The sequence below is a fragment of the Maylandia zebra genome, linkage group LG18 (assembly GCF_041146795.1).
Source record: "Maylandia zebra isolate NMK-2024a linkage group LG18, Mzebra_GT3a, whole genome shotgun sequence".
NCBI classification, from domain to species: Eukaryota; Metazoa; Chordata; class Actinopteri; order Cichliformes; family Cichlidae; genus Maylandia; species Maylandia zebra.
Window position 1 is genome coordinate 4,937,703 of NC_135184.1, and position 21,284 is coordinate 4,958,986.

General features: G+C 40.5%; 1 protein-coding gene across 2 annotated transcripts; it reads left to right on the forward strand.

Moving 5' to 3' along the window:
* Window positions 1–482: 482 nt before the first annotated feature.
* On the forward strand, window positions 483–21,081 carry stard3nl (STARD3 N-terminal like). Of its 2 annotated transcripts, none has more exons than XM_024801019.2 (9): window positions 483–629; window positions 9,997–10,358; window positions 17,213–17,290; window positions 17,427–17,504; window positions 17,839–17,892; window positions 18,398–18,515; window positions 19,064–19,159; window positions 20,040–20,108; window positions 20,188–21,081. In XM_024801019.2, exons 2-8 carry the CDS (start codon window positions 10,143–10,145, stop codon window positions 20,102–20,104), a joined length of 705 nt encoding a protein of 234 aa, XP_024656787.2. In that variant the 5' UTR covers window positions 483–629; window positions 9,997–10,142; the 3' UTR covers window positions 20,105–20,108; window positions 20,188–21,081. The 2 variants fall into 2 exon arrangements, with proteins under 2 accessions (XP_024656787.2, XP_076732937.1); XM_076876822.1 differs by having other exon boundaries at window positions 20,040–20,103; window positions 20,184–21,081.
* The last annotated feature ends 203 nt before the right edge of the window (window positions 21,082–21,284 follow it).

Below are 21,284 nucleotides of genomic sequence, written 5' to 3' on the forward strand. Positions count from 1 at the left end.
TATTGTCTGTGGATGACTCTGTAGCATGTTGTTTAAGTGGACTTTAATATAGACCTGTGCGTAGTTAAAATCTGTAAAAATAAATAAATAAATAAAATAATAAATAATAATAACACTAAGAGTATTAAAAAGCGAATAAAACTGAACATTTTTTACATTAATAAATAAATAGAAACCGACAAGCTAAATTAAGTCATTGCATTTGATAACGTGAATAAATAAAACTAAACAAATACGGAACATTTTCAAATAGGAACTAAACTGAAAAGCAAAGTCTCTCTGCAAATGAACTGAACTGGAAAAAAAAGCTTAAAACTAAATTATAATTATGATAATAACCAAGAAAACTGTAATTATTTTGATATGGAAAGCACTTTGTGTGTAGTTATGCAGTAACAGCCGCCAGGGGGACCACTCTGTCCGCGCTCAGCTGTTGGTCCAGCTGCATACTACATTTCCCAGAGTCCTTCGCGGGAGTTTATTTTAATGCAGCTACTCCATCCTGTCCGACCAGACAAGGAGGAAACAGATGAGCTGTCCGCTCTACTGGGGTTGATCTCTCCCCGCTGAAGTCATCTGGATGACAGCATATTAAAAAACAACAACACCCGAAACAGCGAGTTTTAGAGGTAAGTTGTAGGAGGTCGAATTTAAAAACCGGGTTTTAGTAAACGAATTTAAGCTAACAAAATGGCTAGCTAGCTTTCAAAGGAACCGCTCGGGTTTGCTATGGCTTCGTGCAGATGTACCGTGAGTGTTTGTTTCGTTTTATTTCACCTCGTTCATTTTGTTATTTTTCTGGTTTAATGGCATATATTTGTGCTAAATACCCCGGCGCCGTGTTGCTGCGGGTTTTGTTGGTCTCATTTCCTCCTCTTTAGGCAGGTGTTTGCGGTACGCTTTCGGTCTCTGATCGGGAATTTTAAGTTGCCAAACAGGCGCAGGTGACTCCCTGTGACGGTCAAAGTAGCAGCAGAATCTGGACTCGTGGTTCCTCATTTTAGACCCACTACTAAAATAAAATCAGGCCTTGAGAGCAAGACATGAGTTTAGATCATTGGTGTGAAACTCATTTTGGTTCATAGACACCAATCTGACCTTAAGTGGAACAGACCCATAAAACTAATGCGTAATAAATCTGTTAATAAATAAATCGAAATTCTCCCATCATCATTCTTTGGTAGGAAGTCATAAATAGGAGTTAAATTCAGACTCTGCACGGCTGGCTTCTCCTGTAACCCTGCATGTTTCTAAGGTTTGTTTTCTTTCTTTTTTTGTTGTTGTTCTTGTGCTTTTTGTCCTCGGGTGAGGTTTGAAGTGTCTGTGTGGTGCAGCTGGTCTGGTCTGTCCAGGCTGCACCACACAGACACTTCCAATCACCACACATCAAAGTACAAAGCGTATGACGTCATCACATTCTGTGTTAGGAAGTCACATTTAGGAGTTAAATTCATTGTTCATCATACTCAAGAAATCTTTCTGTTATCTTGATTAACTTATCCCAACATTGTCAATCAGACTAAGTGATCACATGACGCTAGTTATCAATCTATGAGGTAAACCAGGGTTTCCCATTTTAGCTACTAGCCTGTTTACATGAAAGGGGTGGCGTTGGGGGCATCTGACCAATCACATAGAGAGCAGCAGAACAGCTGACTTTACAAAGAAAGATAAAACTATAAACATGAAAAGGTTAAACACTTGTATTAATAAAGTTGAAATAGGAACTAAAAGTTCTTTTGCTGAGCTCTGTTGATGTTTACCAGTCTGGGAGAAAATACAAGCATAAATACAAAAATGGCCGTGGATATACTGGGAAAAGCATGTCGAATGATGAGCAGTGATACAGGAGACCAAGAGGAATTGCTCAGATAAGATTAAATGCTTTCATGGACGAGGACATGCTAGGGACAAGTGTTGCAGACAAAAGAAAAAACGAGATTAATGTTTATAGAGGAATTCAAAATGTTGTGAAATTGTTCTGCAGACAAATGGGAAAAGTCAAAGAATGAAGTTGAATTTAAGAATCTAAACTGATTAGACTACTGATGCTCATCAATGGAAAGATCCTCCCACTATCCATGGCACAGCAGTCCAAAGGGATCTTTCAGGTACTTGTTGTAAAGCAGTTTTCCAGAGAACTGATTGGTAGCTAAGTGGTGATTTCATACTTGTTGATCCGTAATCTCAAACACAACCTGCTCTGAAGCAGGTTTGCTCTACAGTTTAAGTCACTATGGTGATATACTCCAGTAAGAAGTGAGCTACCTTCATAGTACCTCTGTACTCATACCTGTGTGTTTCTTTGGCATTACAAGTGGACAAGTCCCTGTGACACCCCCCCCCCCCCCCCCCCCCAAATCAAAACACTGGGTACTTTAGTTTAGCTAACCTGCTCCAGAGATGATTGGGATGATGCTGATGGTGATTTGATAATCTGAGAACACAAACCGGTCAAAAGTTCATCAAGGAACCACAGTAGTATAATATCTTTCAACAGGCTGCAAGGAAGCGTAATTTTTATCTGAGGAAATATGAGGATGATCTAATCAACGATGTGTCTCTCTGTTGAGTGTAAACATGAAACATATGTGCACTGCTAAGTTTAGAGTGCTTGTAGATATGTTTTAAAATGCAGCTGCAGTGCATTTTAAAACCTTAAGGAAGCTGTTATTGATATGGTGTAGATTAGCCAACAGATTTCTTTTCTTTTTTTACCTGATGGACACAATGCAGTGTAGTAGCCCTGCCCCTCGCTATGGTTTGTTCTTCATCATTCACTCACTGTGCGTCGATATGCTGGATGTCTCCACAAACAGTTCTCTGCATGCAGATGCAGTTTTTCTTCATTTGGAGCTTTGTGGGAGCTGAGTTCTGTTTACAGAGATGTTAATGGTCCTGTATGTGACCTGTCACATTTTATTTATTAAACAGACCACCTTGCAGTGTAGCTTCCACGTTAGCTGAGATTTGTTTTATTATTTGTTTTTGCTTGTTTTTTATTATTCTTGCTGATGATTTGTATTATCTAAATGTAAGGTTCATTCATATCAGTTTGCTTATTTAATTTAATACAGTTGTTTTTTTGTTTTTTTTGTCTTTATCTTTGTCTCCATAACTGATAGTCTCTTATATCAGTTCCTGCTCATAAGGTTACTTTAACATTTGAGGCCACGTTATGATTGGTTTAGGTGGCAGCACAAGCAGCTTTACTTCCATAAAATATATATTTTTTTTAAATAACATCTGAAGTAATTTAATGAGGAATGAGTCATCCAGTTCAGCTCTGGTATTATGATGATATAATATGTGCTTCAGTCTTAAACAAGCACAGAATTTAATGAGCTGCTTCTTCCCGACTCCCTGATTTCTGCACAGCTGGATTATTGTACCAAAGAAACTGTTTCTGTAATATTTCTGTGAAATATAGTAATCCACTAAAACCCAGTGAGTGTTGGTTAGCTAAGATTTGTTTTTGTTCTTGATGGAATCGAAACACTCAGAAACGTCATTAATATTCGCTTGTCCTGCTGCAGACTTTTCTATCCAATCTAACAGTGAGAGCGAGCATGTGGTGCCCCACCCACTGGCTACAGGCCACATATTTCTGCAGATAAAGGCACCACCGTATTTGCCTTTATTCCGATGAAATGTCCTCTAAAGGACGCCCACACAATTGATGAGAAGTCAGAGGCCAGATGCCGATATTGTAATTCCATTAGAAAAAAGGCTGCACTTAAGTAGGGAAGATATGTGTAGGGTTTTTAAGGCCATTGCAGTCCCAAATGGAGGCAGATGGGGTATGTGAAGTTCAATATCTGTGGGCTGAGCACCCTGATACCACAACTCAAGATTTCTGTTTCCGCGTTATCAAAGGTAGCCGGTCAGAATATTCTGGATAATCCTTCATAATTGATCAGAATTTGCCAAATAGACTTAACATGGTGTTAAGTCTGTCACATCATTTATGAAAGTCAAAGGTTAAAGTGTGATTTTCATCAAGAAGAACTTGAAAAGAGAAACTACATGACTATGACTCGACATTAGGCACAGACAGGAATGCTCAAGCGGTATTAGCTGTTTGAAGGTACATTAGGAAAATGTTGAACGTAATGCACAACAAGCACCTTATTTCCTCCACAGAAGGTTGATAATTAACCTTTAACCTCCGTCACTGTGATGTGTGAATACTTCTGCTACTTTACGAACTATTGTAATCATAAAACACTTTTAAAATCTGTATAATGATTTAAAAACAATAATACAGCAAACATTTAAAACCAATCTCATGACCAAGGGCGCTGCTGGCTTCAGGACCATGCAATAATCCATGTGTGGTTTGTATTTGTATTATAATACAGTCTGTAAGAAAGCCTTTTGTTATATTATTGAGAATATTGATCAACTAATTGTGATGGTGATGGTGCTCATTCGTCTTTTATCAGTCACTGCATTTTAACACAGTTTGCTCACCGTACATTCCAGTTTCTGGTCACTGAAACCAGTCAGACCTGAGCTCCTGGGGGCCTCCCTCAGGTGAATGTTGTTTTTTTTTTAAACTTCGTACCACTTACAAAACTTCCCCAGCAGATCAATTGGTTTCAGGTTTATTCCTGTTAAGAGTTTGTACATGATAGATAGTTTTTGTTTTTTAAATATCGGACACATAATCGGGAAAACACAAAAGGGAAACATTTGTCTTCTTTCTTTTTCATTTTCCCAGCACTAGTTTATTACATCACAGCTCGGATCATACCAATATCAGGGGGGATTCACGCACAGTCGTAAATTCCCACAGTGTGCACTATGTGCTTCGAATATTGTGTGTACTTTTTGTTTTATACAGTTGTCAGCCAGGCATCTAACTATGAAAAAAATTACACTCCAAAAGACCCCGGGCTTCTGACAAAACAACCCGGGCTTAAGCCCAGTAAGCCACCCCCACGCTCCGCCCCTGATTCCAGTATTCAATCAGAATCAGAATCAGAAAGGGTTTTATTGCCAAATGTTGAGCAGGTTTACAACATTAGGAAATTGCTGCGGTGCTTCAGTGCAAACATACTGTCATAAAAATATAAAAATAAGAATAAGAATTAAAAGTGCTAAGTGGATAGATATATACATGATATATACATGAGTGCAGGTGGTGATCAGTGCCAAACATGGAATGATGCAGTGAACACAGCATAGGGTCATGTGTTAGTGGTGGGAACAGTCATACGGTTATTGTTCATGTGTCCGACAGCAGAGGGGAAGAAACTGTTCTTATGGCGAGAGGTTCTGGTGCGAATGGACCGGAGCCTCCTGCCTGAGGGGAGCAGGTCAAACAGACTGTGTCCAGGGTGAGAAGGGTCAGCTGAGATCCGAGCTGCACGCCGCAGTGTCCTGGAGGTGTACAGGTCCTGCAGAGATGGGAGTCTGCAGCCAATCACCTTCTCAGCAGAGCGCACAACACGCTGCAGTCTCTGTTTGTCCCTGATAGTGGCTCCAGCGTACCACACGGTGATGGAGGAGGTGAGGATGGACTCGATGATTGCAGTGTAGAATTGCATCATCGTCCGTGTTGTCAGGTTGAATTTCTTCAGCTGCCTCAGGAAGTACATCCTCTGCTGGGCTTTCTTGATGACGGAAGTGATGGTGGGCTCCCACTTCAGGTCCTGGGTGATGGTGGTACCCAGGAAGCGGAACGAGTCCACAGAGGTGATGGGGGTGTCAGTCAGGATGATGGGGGGGGAGTGGAGCTGTGTGCTTCCTGAAGTCCACAATAATCTCCACTGTCTTCTGGGCATTCAGCACCAGGTTGTTGTGGCTGCACCAGGACACCAGACGTTCAACCTCCCTCCTGTAGGCAGACTCGTCCCCGTCCGAGATGAGTCCGATAACGGTGGTGTCATCTGCAAACTTGATTAGCTTGACAGACTGGTGGGTGGAGGTGCAGCAGCTGGTGTACAGGGAGAAGAGCAGAGGAGAAAGAACACAGCCCTGAGGGGAGCCGGTGCTGATGGTCCGGGAGTCCGAGACATTCTTTCCCAGCCTCACATGCTGCTTCCTGTCCGTCAGGAAGTCAGTGATCCACCGGCAGATGGGATCAGGCACATTCATCTGGGAAAGCTTGCCTCGGAGATGGTCTGGAAGGATGGTGTTGAAGGCAGAGCTGAAGTCCACAAACAGGATCCTGGCGTAGGTTCCTGGGGAGTCCAGATGCTGCAGGATGAAGTGTAGGGCCATGTTGATGGTGTCGTCTACAGACCTGTTGGCTCTGTATGCAAACTGCAGGGGGTCCAGGAGGGGGGCCGTGAGGGTCTTGAGATGGGAGAGAACTAGGCGCTCAAATGACTTCATGACCACAGATGTCAGAGCCACGGGTCTGTAGTCATTTAGTCCAGTGATCCTAGTTTTCTTGGGGACAGGGATTATGGTGGAGGACTTGAAGCAGGCAGGCACATGACGTGCCTGCAGTGAGGAGTTGAAAATGCCAGAAAACACTGGGGCCAGCTCGTTTGCACAGTGTCTGAGGGTGGCAGGAGACACACCGTCTGGGCCGGGAGCTTTTCGAGCATTCAGACTCTTAAACTGCTTCCTCACATCTGCTTCATGAATATGAAGAGTTGTGGTGGGAGGAGGTGGTGTGAAATCCTCTTTTGTGTGGGGTGAGGAGGGGGGTGTTGTAGGTGAACAGTTTGAAGGTGGTGATGGCTCTATGGAGGGGGGAGAGGTGGGGGAATGAGTGTCCAAAGTGTCTCTATTGTTGGGGCCGTTGGAGGTGTGAAGGCTGCCTGATGGCTCGTCAAAACAGCAGTAAAAGTCGTTAAGGGTGTTGGCCAAGAGCAAGTCATCAGTGGAGTGGGGGGTTTTAGGCTTGTAGTTGGTGATATTCCTAAAACCTTTCCACACAGAGGCCGAGTCATTCTCTGAGATCTGCTGCTGCATCTTCTCAGAGTGCTGATGTTTAGCAATGTCCACTTCTTTAGTGAACCTGTACTTGGCCTCTCTGTAGCAGTCCCTGTCTCCGCTTCTGAACGCCTTTCTCTTTTCCAGCCACAGCTTTTTGAGTTTAGGAGTAAACCAGGGTTTGTCATTGTTATAACTCACCCTAGTGAGTTCATTTCCATCCCTTCTTCTTACTGTGTTGAGCCATCAGAGATGCTTCATATTTCCATGTTTTACAGGATTGTCTGCCTGGAGTCTGTCGTCATTGTGCTTAAATAGTAGTTTTGACTTTTCATGTAAATGTCAGGATAGGCAGCATCTTCTTTAACTAGTGCAAGCTGCCAAAATAAATCCATAATTAAATTTTAATCCTCATAAAAGGCTGAAAATATTTGTTCTGAATCCAAAACAGTTAGATGTAGTTTGTTAATTTCCCTCGTTTTGTTATTACCCTAGAGTAGCGTTGGTGTATCTTTTCTCTCTCAGTTAATATTTATTATAAACATCCATCATAACAGCATATATGCAATTACTGGTCACTTTGTTAGGTACACCTTGTTTATAGCAGGTATGACCCCTGTTGCTGACAGAACTGCGTCATGAAGTCATGTTCATTAATTGTTGACTTGAATCTGCCGTTCCACCTCATCCCAAAGATGCTCTAGTGGAGTACAGTGAACTCATCTTCATGTTCAAGAAACCAGTTTGAGATGATTTGAGCTGGAAGCAGCCATCAAAAGATGGGTACAGTGTGGTTATAAAGTGATAGACATGGTCGGCATTAGCTGGGCTGTGGTGGTTAAACAATGCTAAGCTGGTACTAATTGGCTCAAAGTATGCCTAGAAAATATTCTCCACACTCTCACACCGCTATGAGCAACTTGAAATGTTAATACAAGGCAAGATGTTCATTCTTTTATGTCGTTTACACCAAATTCTAACCCTACCATTTGAATGTCACAGCAGTCATCAGACCAGCAACATCTTTTCAATCTTCCGCTGTGTCCAGCTTTGGCAAGCCTGTTCAAACTGCTGCCTCAGTATTTGTTGCTCTAACTGCGGGAATTGGCACCAGCCTTGGTGTCTTTCAGAGGAACTGCTCCTGTTAGTTGTTTGCACTTCCATTGTGGATTAATTTTTCAGACCTGGAGGTTACTACTTGTAAATACGTTGGAGTCTCATACACATTTTTAAATGAAAACTTGTTAGTTAACAGATTTGAAGCAGTGGAAATTGTAACCACTCAAAGACATTTAGAACAGCGACAGGTCCCCAGCTCTAATCTGTTTCTTTGTTTTGTAAGCTGGTGCAGACCCAGGACGTGCTGGAGACATTACATCTCATGGCGGGGCTGAGCACCCTGATACCACACCTTCACTTTGGAAGAGGTGGAGTAGGTGGCTGGGGAGAGGGTGGTGCTGGGATCCCATATGTTTAAATAAAATGTAATTTAAAATTGCTTTGACTGCTGGCCCTTGCAACTCAGACGCTAATATATATGTGGATATATATGTGGATTTATCTTTTTTTGTTGTTGTTGTTCCTGAGTAATTAAGCTCCGGTCTGACGCATTAGACTTCCAAGGGAAGCTGCAGCCGTCAGGGAGTGCCATTGCCATATGGGAGGTGTAATTTGGCTGTAATAATTAAGTAGGGCAGTCTGTGTGAAAACAACATCCACATAAAAACCAGGATCCATTGCAGCGTGGCAAATGTAATTGGGTTTTAATGTTGGTGCTAGCTGATTTATGTGGAAAATACTGGGTAAAGTTTGTAAAGTTGAACAAGTAAATGAAAAGTATGTTAAGGATTAATAAAACAGTTGGAATAACTGCAAATGCTGAAATAATGTAATGATGCAACTGCTAGGAAGTTGAGGGTTAAATTGTTTTAGACACCATCTGCGGTGTAACTGTAATAGCTCTCTGGCATGTGAGAAGGAAGCGCCAAATGGTGAACGATATTAGTTTCAGGTGCACAGCACATACGATTGTGCTGAAGATACGTCCCATTACAAAGTGACTGAATGGTTCTTTTAACAGATTTATTTTTCAGGTAATTAACAGTCATTTAAACCTGACTAAAGCCCTAAAATAGATGCATTTTGTGAACCAAAAAGACTAATTCATGTAAAACATGAAAGTCACAAGACTGTGAAACCACATCACCAGAGAAAACCTGCTGGGACCAGACTGTACAAATCACGTTTCCATCCTGCCTTTTTCTTTCTGTGTATCAGAGCAGCTGACAGTTAAAGCAAAAGCACAACTGGTTTCAGTTCCTTAAAACAAAGACAGTGTAAACAGTGTTTAATGGTATGAGGTCCAAAAGTCATTGAAGTTAGATGATAACTGAAATCTTTTTCTGGGTCATGTGACAGTGATTTTTACAGGGTTTTTTTAGTAGAAAAGTCCAATTTAAGCTCAGTTATAAGAGAAAGAGCAATTTGAAGTTGACATCCGACACCTCAGGTGTTGCACTAGACTGTGGTGGTGACAGGAGAACTGAGCCAGAAGGTGAACGTTTTGATTTACTAGTCGATCTGCATTCCAGATCTCAGAAACGTTGAGTAGTGAAGAAATCACAGACGCAAGCAGCAGAAATGAGTTTCTCCTGAAGGGTTCAGTCTTTGAGATATGGTGAGGAGTTTGAGTGGCAACCATACAGAGAGCATCAACAACTTTGCACATATATGGTTGGTTTTGTGCATGATTAGTGGTTTGAATTAGATTTTGGTGGTTTTGTGTTGTGCTTGTTTTTTTTTTTTTGTTTTGTTTTTAGCTCTGCTCTCAGAAACCAGAAACATAAACACTCTTAGCACTGCAAAGCCCAAAGATCTCTAAAAGCTTTGTATTATGAACAAATCGTTATAAAATCTAACTCAACAATGTAAATCCACAGCCTGATGGAGCTTATTCTGCTTTACTATGTTGTTCAAAAAAAAAGCAGACGATTGTCAGAATTTTTATTATGTCTACAAAGACTTAGATGCTTTAGAAAATCGCTGAGGTTTACTCCCTGAGAGGAGATTGCCATTTCTTTACCTTCTTCATCTTCTTTTCTACAGATGCAGTGATGCTTTTAACCTCCACACAGTGACTCCACATCACCAACACCAGCCTCGCTTCCAGCTCCAATGATCTTCCACCTCTGACTCTTTCCTAAAATTGACCAGTAGGTGGGGCCAGCCCTGCCCAGGTGGGGTGGCCAGCGATGGAAGGCCGACGTGGAGGCAGCAGCAGCGGTAGCTACTCACAGATCCCTGTCAGAACAGGCATGGGGTCTGTCAACTCCCCGGCCGTTTCTGTGAGATTGGAGGCGTACGACATCGGAGAGAAGAAATGCATCTCGGATGTGAGGAGGACTTTCTGCCTCTTTGTCACCTTTGACCTCTTGTTCGTCACCATGCTCTGGATCATAGAACTCAATGTAAGTCTGTGTTTGTAGTGGCTGTGACAGCAGTTTTGTTTTTTTATTAGATATCTGTAGTAATAAAGTTTTTACAGCAATGTAAAACCACACGAGATTAAGATGTATCACCAGACAGTGAGCCTTTTTGACTGGGTCAGCCTACTCGGGAGAAATTTATTGGATGCATCTGCTGTCTTCTATGTATTTTGCTCAAGAAAAAACTAAAACTGAAGATGATTTTATTATTTCCCAGAGATTAAAGGGTTATTTAAAAGTAAAGTTAAACAAAGTCAGGAAAGATAAAACGCTAGTATTGAAGTTTTTAAAAAACTCCAAAGTAGGTGAAGCCGTTAAAAGGCCAGGCTCAGAGCCTTTGGTTTTGCTTTTTTGTGGAAAAACATTTATTGTTCTTTTACAGCATTTAGAGTTGTTTCTTTCAGCTTGTGGTGGACTTTCGGATTGACAGTATCATTCCTATCTGCTTTTACTTTTGTGCCTGATCGGTACGATTAACAGCAGTCAGCTTGACGCACAACTGAACTGAATAACAAAAATAAACACACCGTAGATTTCTGATGCACTAAATCACTTTGGAGGAAAAATGAGTTTCCTCTGCTGACTGACAGTTATTTTTTTGTTGAGCTCAGTTGTATGAAAGTTCAGAGGAACTCATGAGTAGCCACCGATTTGTACACAACTGATAGCAAAGTGTGGAATATAGCATTACATGTGAACAAAGGTTTAAAGCTGGTGAAGAATGCACGTTCCTTATCTGTACAGACTTTTTCTTAACTAAACTATCAAGTGGTTTAGTTGGTATCGTGGTTTACAGTGGTTCGCCTACCAGGTGAAAGATCCCAGAAGGAGACGCTTATCCCATTGGGTTTGGTTCAGGAAAGGCATCTACCTGCTGTGGTGACTTCTTGTGACAAGGGAGAAGTAATACCATTACTTCTTCCTGTTCACAATTTTTATCTTTGTAACAACAAATCATTGACTAATAAAACCAGCTGCCTTTTCAGTGAGTCTCTCATCCAGTTGAGCTCCAAATCCACCGTCTTACACATCAGTTTGCGGCAGCTATCCTCGTTCTGCTCTTGGTGAGCTTCATATAGAGGTACAGAAGCCAGTTCTTGACATGGTGCAGGTTCTGCAGATGGCCTCTGTTGAGGGCTTCAGTCCAGTTAGGTGGAGTCAGACAGCTGGATGAGAGACTCTCTGGAGAAGCAACTACAGAACTCCCAGAATAGCATCATAACCAGAGAGCCAGCTGGTAGTGATGACAGAATAAAGGTAGAGCAGATAGACACTGAACTTTCAAAATAAGAGCCACAGGATTGTCCATAAGTAAATCAGTCGCAGATGGCAACGTCCTTTAAGATGGATTAAAAAGGTATACCCGTTGATATACCTGATTAGATCTGTGCGCTGTCATACAACGCAGCGGCCAGATTGCACCAGACTGTCCTCCTCCACAGTTATTTAAATGGACTATAAAAAAATATGCAATAAGATTAATGCTACAGGATATTTTAACCAAACCAAAATATTTGTGCTTTCTCAGCACTGCCCCACCACTAACATCTGGATGAGTGTTAGAAAGCTAACTAACTTTATCAAATTACATCCATGCTTTGTTTTAAAAGGAAAGAACTTCTTGTCTTTAACAAACGGCAGTGTTGTTAACCCATCCAGATAAAAACAAAAACATATGTTTGTTTCTATTCTTTTATCATGGTGGCAGTTTAGGAGGAGCTCTTGCAGGAACTTTTCTGGTTTTTAGTTACTGAAATGCTGCAGTATGTGCAGGGTGCTGATCTTTGTTTTTTCTGCTTTGAACCGTGATCTCAGGGTCTGCTGATTTAAACTAATGGAGAGTTTACAGGCTCGTGCTGCAGTATTGAAGCGTCCAGCATGTTGGAGCAGTGTTTGTGTCCTCCAGGACTCTGAACTGTTTGACTGAGAGTTTTAATTTATTCTGAACACGTTTATCTTCTTAGATGACAGCAATCATTAATTAAGCCGAGTAGACTCTGTCGCTCTCCTTTTTGAAGATGTTGCTCAGCGTTGTTGCTTTTTCTGTAAATGTCACATCTGAAAAAAGCCAGAAGGAACATTTAGTAAAAAATGTTACTAAAATGCCATCACGATAAGAGATGGATAAAGTCAGCAGAATTATCAAACACATTCCTGTAAGGGTGCATTTAGATACCACAAACAAACAGAGTTTATGAACTACAGAAAAAAAAAAAAGAAGTTTTTTAATCTTGTGCACATATTTTAATATGGTTTCTGCTCAGTTTGCCTGTTTACATGTTTTACTATTTTATCTTATCTGACTTGTTAAAAACAGGTCTGTTAACCATTAATCGTGAGGAAGCAGTTACATTATTGTCAGTCGTCCTCGGTCATGATAGGTTACTGTGTTTTATCGCTCTGGAACTGTAAAATGCCTGCAGTTGTGCACCGAGAAACAACTTTTACAGTTGGAGAACTGAATTGTGTCAAGGTCGAGCAGAAGCAGGACAGCCTGCATGCTGGACGAGTGGATCGAGGTCATGCAGCTGATTGAGGAAGTGATTTGACTGCGGCACACATTCCCAGAATGCTCCATTTGACCTCGGCCACTAAAATAACTGTCCACGAGAGACGGACTTGTTCTCTTTTGTGTAACTGGAAGAACACCCTGCAAATGCACTGCAAACCTGCTCACTTTCAAAATGGAGAACGTTTCATCATCCATGACTTTAATCCTGAGCAGTTTTTACTCAACAGTTTGATGACTTTTTTATTTTTTTGTGAAGAAGTTTCCTTCCTTCCTCTCAGCTGTAGCACTGAACACGTTACTCTGTTTTGACTAGCTGCTGTGGGACTAGTTGGAGGAGAAGTGCTGAGTGTTAATTCAGTTCAGTTTTTTTTATATATCATTAGTAAAGTGGCCTCAAGGTGCTTTATAATTATGAGATAAAGACCCAACAGTATTGGAGAGAAAACCCCAACATTCAGACAGGGTTCATACCTTTACTGCCTTTAATACCTTTGCTATGAAAAGATACATTTTTTTGCAATTTCTGCCTCAAAAACACATTTGGACACTGATGAAGGTGACGCACCCTGCTAAGTATAGGCTAAGTATAGGTCTGTCAGCATTACTAATGGGTGCAAATTAAAATCTTTTGCTGCATATGATCACGTTGAGGGGGTTTTATATGAATCTTTTGTTTTTAACAGTGTTTTTGATTTAATAATGTTTCAAACTAAAATAACAGAAATGGTCAGTAACAACAAAAAATCTGTATGTAGCAGAAAATAAGGAGAATAGCTCCATGTTAATACCAGTATTATGCTCATAATTACAATACTAACTTATTTTATACAAACCACATCTGAGACGTCTTGGTTGTGCAATAACTGACACATTATTATAGTAAGTATATGCTTCTTTTTTCTTGCCTAATGTTGATGAAGCAGTTATGTCATTAAATCATAGGACTCCAAAATAATCCTGTTACCACAGGATTATTTAGGTAATCAATCATTTTTCTATCCTGATTGTTTCTTCTCAAATATGAGGCGTGCATTAGTATGTAGGCTGGATTTAAGTTGGAGCTGCCAGCCAACCAAAGACAACTCAGGATGTCGATGTTGTATTTTTGCTGGCAGTTTGTTGATTTAAAAAATCAGCCTTCAACATAAGAGCACTGCAGTTGGAATTCAATGGTGTTTATACACCACTCTGCATTTAATCATTAGTTATTATTAATCTCTGGCCTCTGATTAATCTTCCCTCTGATGGTCAGGAGCAGCTTCTTTGTGTACAAGCGCCATAAAAGAAGTTCTAGAAAGAATCTCTGGATACAGACTTTCTGAATATGTTGCAGATCGTGTTGTTGTTGGAGAGCTAAATTCCAGAGCTGAGTTTAGCCACTGACTTCAACAGTGTGGCACTTTCTGTCTAACAATTCATTCCACTCATACCGATGATGCCACTGCAGCTGATCACGAAACTGAGTAAACTAGCGAGCAAGACCTGTACTTTGTGTTTTCAGTCCAAGTTCCTGCTCTTTCATTTAGTTTGCTTCTGTGTTTATCACAGAGGGGAGTCGAGTTCACAGCCCTCTAACACAAAAAGCTGAAATCCTCCAGTCTCATTTAATGTACCTAGTTTTTCAAACATCTATTTAGGATGATAATAAAAATGTACATTATCATCTCATATAAATCGAAATATTAATTATAGCACAGTGACGAAGACCAGTATAAGAAGTAATGAAGGGAAATCTTGATCCCAGCTTTGTGTGCAACTAGCTGCACTCTTTAGTCGGTAAAGTGAATTATTTCATATTTCAATTCATATTTACCAACATACAAAGGTTTTTAGCTGTTGAGTCTAAGATGTTGTAGCGGGGATTGAGAGATCGCATTTCTTTATCACTTTGATCTAGAAAAAGAGCAGCTGTGTGAGTAGATTGCCAGAGTAAAGCAGCCGATAACCGTTTGACCCGAGAGATGCAAAACCACACTCCATGGTTTGGATCTCTCGGGTCAAACGGTTATCGGCTGCTTTACTCTGGCAGTGCTAACCTTAGCCACACTGAGCTAATCTGAAACTGTGTGAGAGAGATTCATTTCAGAGACATTTGAAACAAAAGGAAGTTCATTTTTCACCCACGCAGTATTTCTGTGGTAATTTTTCACATTTGATTGAGCTCAGTTTTGAATTTTGTTGTTTAGGTGACAGCACATTATTCACTGTTAGGTCTGTACAAGCTAATGCTGACAGCTTTTAGCTTTAACTGTAAATGAAGCAAAAGTCTTTTTTTGTGTGAATTTAATGTTAAAACTCACGACTTCGTCTGAGTTGTAGCTTCTCACAGTTGCTAAACAACCTTACTCGAAGTATATTTGCAGAACCTCACAAACACATTTAAACCATTTTATCAGTGCTTAAAACCACAATATCTTTAAACGTTATCTTTCTAACCTCATGTTGCTGTTTGAGTCTGTCATTTTGCAAAAATGACAGACTCGCACTGCTTCTCAGAGTGATGCACAGAAACATCAGTTCACGGCAAAGATTCACAGACACAACTGCAGCACAGTGATTTTCCAGTTATACATATTGTTAGCTAATTCAGATCAGAGTGTACCAACACCAGCGATGGATGGAAACAATCTGAGAGGAAGACGAGGAAGAACAAAACCAGGAACACGAGTTTTAGGTGAAATTTGAGCAGCTGTTCTGGATTTATACATGAAATAAGAAACTTGAAGTGTGAGACTCTTTGTCTTTCTTTCAGATATTTCTCAAACAAGAATAACATTTCCTTTATTTATAGTTCCTGTAAGTTACTCTTCTTGATCTATCTCGTCCTCCTCTGCCTCACGGATGATTTCCATCCATTGCCGGTGGGGGTGGAAGATTTTCAGCTGCTGTGCTTAGGAAATGATGCGAGTGCTGCAGATCTGTAAGCTTAACCTCTGCATCCTGTGGTTAACTTCATGCATCTTGCGGTGACTCATTGTGCAAAATGTGTTATTGAGCGAGGGAGAGCCCATTATTTAAAAAAAAAAAAAAAAAGGCATCAAAGGAGATCTGCAAATAGAGTCTAAAATGGTGAAAGCTGTAAATGAGAGCAGGATTGTTTCAGTGAGTGAAAATGATGCAGTTGCGTTTCATTTTTGGAAGCGGAGCAGAAAGTAAAAATCTGTTGAGGTCATCAAAAGCAAAGGTGAAGCTGAGGTCTGCAAACTGTGTGCCGCTGCATTTTTCATGTCCTTTTTTTTAATACATGCAGATATGAGTGCTGTTTTATTGAAGTGAGATTTTAAATATAGCACCAACACCCTCAGATTTCCTGTTGGTTCTAGAGAACTGATGCACTGCTGATGTTGTCAAGCCAGCTCTCAGTTTAAGGCATAAAATCAAGAGGAAGTCACCGAGCGAGGTCCTTTATGACCCAAGATAGCGCTGTGCGATATGATGAAATATATCAATGACGAAATGAAAAAACTATCGTTTCAAATTGTACGCTATCGTTTGTTTCGTGGTTTCCAAAATAAGCTGTTTACAGCAACGTTTTTCCATCGGGGCGCAGAGAATACCAGCATGGCCAGTGAATATGAGGCAGAACCAGGTAGCTCCAAACAGAAAGACTAGTCGAAACAAAACGAGGACCTTATTCCTAATGAGGGCCGGCCCCTGTAGCATGGACTTGATTTGGTTATGAAAAGTCTGACACACACCAGAAAACTCTACTATGCAAATTATGCCGCAAACCGGTTCCCACCACAGACTCAAACACGACAAACCTCTTCTACCACCTACGCAAGAATCATGTGAAAGGTTGTTGACAGAGTTTACAGATGAGAAGCAAAAAAGCCGTCAGGTGCTCAAAATAAACCTTAGACTCAAACGTTAGAACAGGCTTTTCCTCGCAGCACGTAATAAATACAAAGAACATGGTGGCCGTTACATATAGTTTCATGCACCAGTCAAAACACTCGGCTCCAGGAACACGACACCCAGCTGAAAACACTTCACACAAGTCGGGTTCACAGAGTTTACATAAAAAGCCCTTTTTTGTCATGTACATCGTTATCAGGATGAGAAATGTCTTACATGAGGATATGAGATTTGGGTCATCGCACAGCCCTAACCCCAAGTGTTTATTTGAATCTTACAACTTCTCATGTTTTTGTGTTGTATTAAAACTTATGATTGTTATTTTAGATGGCATAAACTTACATAAAATATTCCTCTAGTAACAAAGAATATAACTGCCTCACTCAGGTCATTTTAGCCTCAGTTGTGTCAGGGTTAACTTTAACATTCAGAGTATTTGTCATGATGAGCTGTTTGTGTTTGTCAGGTGAACGGCGGCATTCAGAATCGGCTGGAACAAGAAGTCCTGCACTACGACTACCACGCCTCCTTCTTCGACATCTTTGTAAGGTTCTTTCTTTTGCTTTAAATGATCAACTTTATATAGTTTATTTTATGTGGGGGGTTTTTTCACTATTTTTTCCTTCCTTTTTGTTTCCCTCCTCCTTCTGTGCCACCTTCACCTTCCTCCCCTCCCTCAGCTGCTGGCAGTTTTCAGGTTTGCCGTCCTCATCCTGGCCTACGCTGTCTGCAAGCTTCGTCACTGGTGGGCCATCGCGGTAGGTTTTAAGGCTGTACGCCACAACAGTGTTTCTGTAATTGCGCCAGCAGAGGGCGCTGCCCAGCAAGAGCTCACATTGTTGGGTGCACAGTGAAGTGTCCGGCAGGAGGATGCACTAATTCTTGTTTCTGTGCATTAAATATGTCATCAGGGGGCATCAGTGTTTGTTACAGGGTGATTCTGTGATTTTCCATTTCACTTCATTATATTCAGTATATTTAGAGAGTTAAAGACCATTAACATGAGGATGTTTTCAGGTAAAAGGGGTTCTGTTTAAAATATTAGCAAAAATAACAGCATGAGCATTTCTGATGTTTTCTGTCTTTGTGCAGATCACCACTGCAGTCAGCTGTGCTTTCCTGATTGCTAAAGTCATTTTGTCGAAGGTAAGAAGAAGCTTTACAATTCCTAACTGTCTGCACTCCTGGGTGTGCACACACACACACACACACACACACACACACACACACACACACCTCAGAAAACAGGGTGGTACTTAAAGCTTTGATCTAAGAAACCTGACAACATCTAATATTTTCATTATTTGTAACAAAAATGTTGCACTGACTTTAGTTTTTTACTTCTAATAATATCTTTATTTATTTTAGTATTGGTGTCAATGTCCACACACAAAAACCTCTTAGAGGACAGTTTGTTGTTGGAGTTAATTTTCCTCTGCAGTCTTTGCTCCATATTCCCCGATGGCGATGCAAACATGTATGAGGATTTAAGGAAGTGAAGCAAACTCCCTGTACAGGAAAACCTGTAATTGCTGCTGCTTAACAATAATAAATATTTGTTTTTGCACCTTCTAAATTTTAAATGGTCAGATTTTGTATGCTTTGTGTAGAATTACGTATTCATATTGGGACGTGTGTGTTTCTTGTGTAGCTGCTGAGTCTGGGGGCCTTTGGGTACCTGCTGCCCATCATCTCCTTCGTTCTGGCCTGGATAGAAACGTGGCTGCTCGACTTCAAGGTCCTGCCTCAGGAGATCGAAGACGAAAACAGTGAGTCTCAACTGAGCTAATAATAAAAAAGGCACCTTCATTACTGTTGCAGTATTGCTGCTGTCACTGCTGTGATCTCTGTCAACAGATCGTTTACCTTACAGGCTCCTTTTAAAACCTACCTTTAAGTTAGCAAAAGAATGTGAAAAAACAAGTACTATGACTCAAGAGCCTCTGAGTGGAGAATGAAAAAGAAACAAGAAAACGATAAAGAACAGCAGCAGGCGCTCTGGTGAAACACTGCCACCTGCTGGTGAACATTCAAAGCTACATACTGAGTAATTTTATTCAGTTGTTTTATTTAAAATAAAAGATCATGGGATAAGAAGTTAATATTATAATTATTTATTATAATGTTAGAGTAAAAAGTGTAATGCATCAGCTTCCTGTTGCTATTTCTCAGGTAATTATTAATAATTATATGCTATGAACAAAATCTTTACTCACCTGATAAATGAAAGTTATTTCACCACTGTTATGTTATTCTAACCTCATTGATGTCCTGCTGATGCAGTTATTCCTGCTTCCTTCATCCTTCTGTGTTTCAGGACATCAGTCCATCATAGATACAAGTAGGGCTCCTCTCCTGGGTCCAGGTCCTTTATCTGATGGGCAGTTCTACTCTCCGCCAGAGTCTTTGGCAGGTCTGTTTCCTCCCACTGACATCAGACAAACCCAAACACATCCGACACGCTCGCTTCAGCTGTCCCTCCTTCAGACTGCTCAGTCTGATGATTCTGACTCTTCATTCCCATTTAAATGAGCGTACAGACACAAAATATGAAGATATACAGTTCATTTTATTGTCATTATTATTATTATTATTATTATTAGAGTTTTTAGATTTCCAGCTTTGCACTTCACACCCAGAAATGAGTGGCGTAGCTCCTTCAGTATTTGTTTCACTGCACAGTGAAAGGAGCTTTTTCATCTGCAGACATCTTATTGCTTAGAAAATAATTCAATTACTCAGCTGCCTCTGCAGTGAGCCTTCCATACAATGGGTGGGCCCATCTTTTGCAGACACAGACACTCTCCAGAGCAGAAGCAGAGCTGCAGTCGATAACACAAAATACAAAAATAATTCCCGTTTCTGTAAAATGTGAAGAATTAAAAGTGAAGGTTTATTCTCACACCAGCCTCCTGCAGCTGCTTTGAACCTGCAGCCTCCTGCAGACGATTAAGACAAGCGCGCCTCAGTTGTTTCACACAGGTCAATAAACAAGAAAATTTAAAAATGATGAAACCTGACAAGACGGGAATTGTCAGGCTGGTTATCAGTGGCTGAATTTTCAAAATAAGAGCGAAGGGCATCATCTGCTATTAAGCAGTTGTAGATGCCATTAATGTCTTTAAGGATAATACATTTAGTTGGCATGAATACCTGAGCCGTCCGGGTTCAGAGGGGTCGTCTTCTAATCTGAAGGTTGGCAGTTAAAATCCTGGCTCCACCGTTCTTTTATCGTCCTACATTTTCTGTGGTGTTTCTATAAAAACGCTGACCGATTTCCCTTTCGTGTTCAGACTCTGACGAGGAGCTGGATGATAAACACGAACCTGAAAAAGGGCTCATTACACAAGTGACTTAAAAGGGTAAGAATACGTAATGACAGACGTCAGTCAGGATTCGTATCCACAGTATTAGTCTGATGTGCTGTTTTTTTCTCCACAGGATCTCCGATCCTGAACATGGAGGGATTTTTGGGTCCTCCAGCGTTGTGCTACTGAGGGGAAAACTTCTGCCTTACACCTTCAGCCATTTTAGTTTGTATTTGTTCATATCCACAAATGCAGCTCACGTTCTGATATCAGCCTTCTGCACGTACACCGCGACCGGGAAAGTGCCACTTAAAAGTTTCAGTGTCATGAACTCTGGTTACTGTATGAGTTTTGTTTCTCCACCTTTAAGGAACTCGAGACCTTACAAGAGATTTATCAGAAATAAATCATTACATCCTTATCAGTATCCATCCATAATTCAAAACATTACATTCATTTTAAAACTTAAAAAAAAATATATTTACACTTTCAATTTAAAAACAGAGTGTTAATGTCTTATTTCCAGCATAATGTTTACTTATAATTCTGTGATCATTTTCTTGTGCTTCGGTTGAGTCACTGCAAAGGAAAATAAGCTCATGGATGCCACAGAAAGGATTGTTCAGCCAGTATTGAGCCTGCAGACCAGACTGTAGCAGAAAGAGAAAGTCAAACTCTTAGAGATGTTTATGATTACTTCAATGTCTTAAAAATGTGCATGAAAGAATATTAAGGTAACATATAGAGATGTGAACGATACTGTTTGTTTTGAAACGAGAGTGAAGGATTGTGTGTTAAAGAAAACGAGCCATAAACGTGCAGCATGTACGCTCGGAGATTTGGGTTTAGTGCACTGAACAGAAGGGACGCTGCTCTCGAAAGCTGCTGTGACGGGCGGGGAAACGTTCTAATGCAAATGTACATATCTTCATGCATGCTTTGCAAGCTCAGTGGATGTTTATTCTTTTTTTTCTTTTTTAAAGAAAAGCCCGTCTGTATAACAGAATCATTAAAATGTTAAAGGTTATGTGGTTTTGTTTAATTGCTTATGTCAAACGTCGACCTTAAAGAGATCAACAGAATAAGAACTTAGACATAAATTAGCCTTATGAATAAATAAAATGTGAAAATATCAGTTTGTTTCAGGTAATGTCAGCTGTTTATTAAAAAAAATATTCCTTTTTCATCTCTATTTTTTCTTAAACCTAATTACTAGTCTTAATCAAGGTG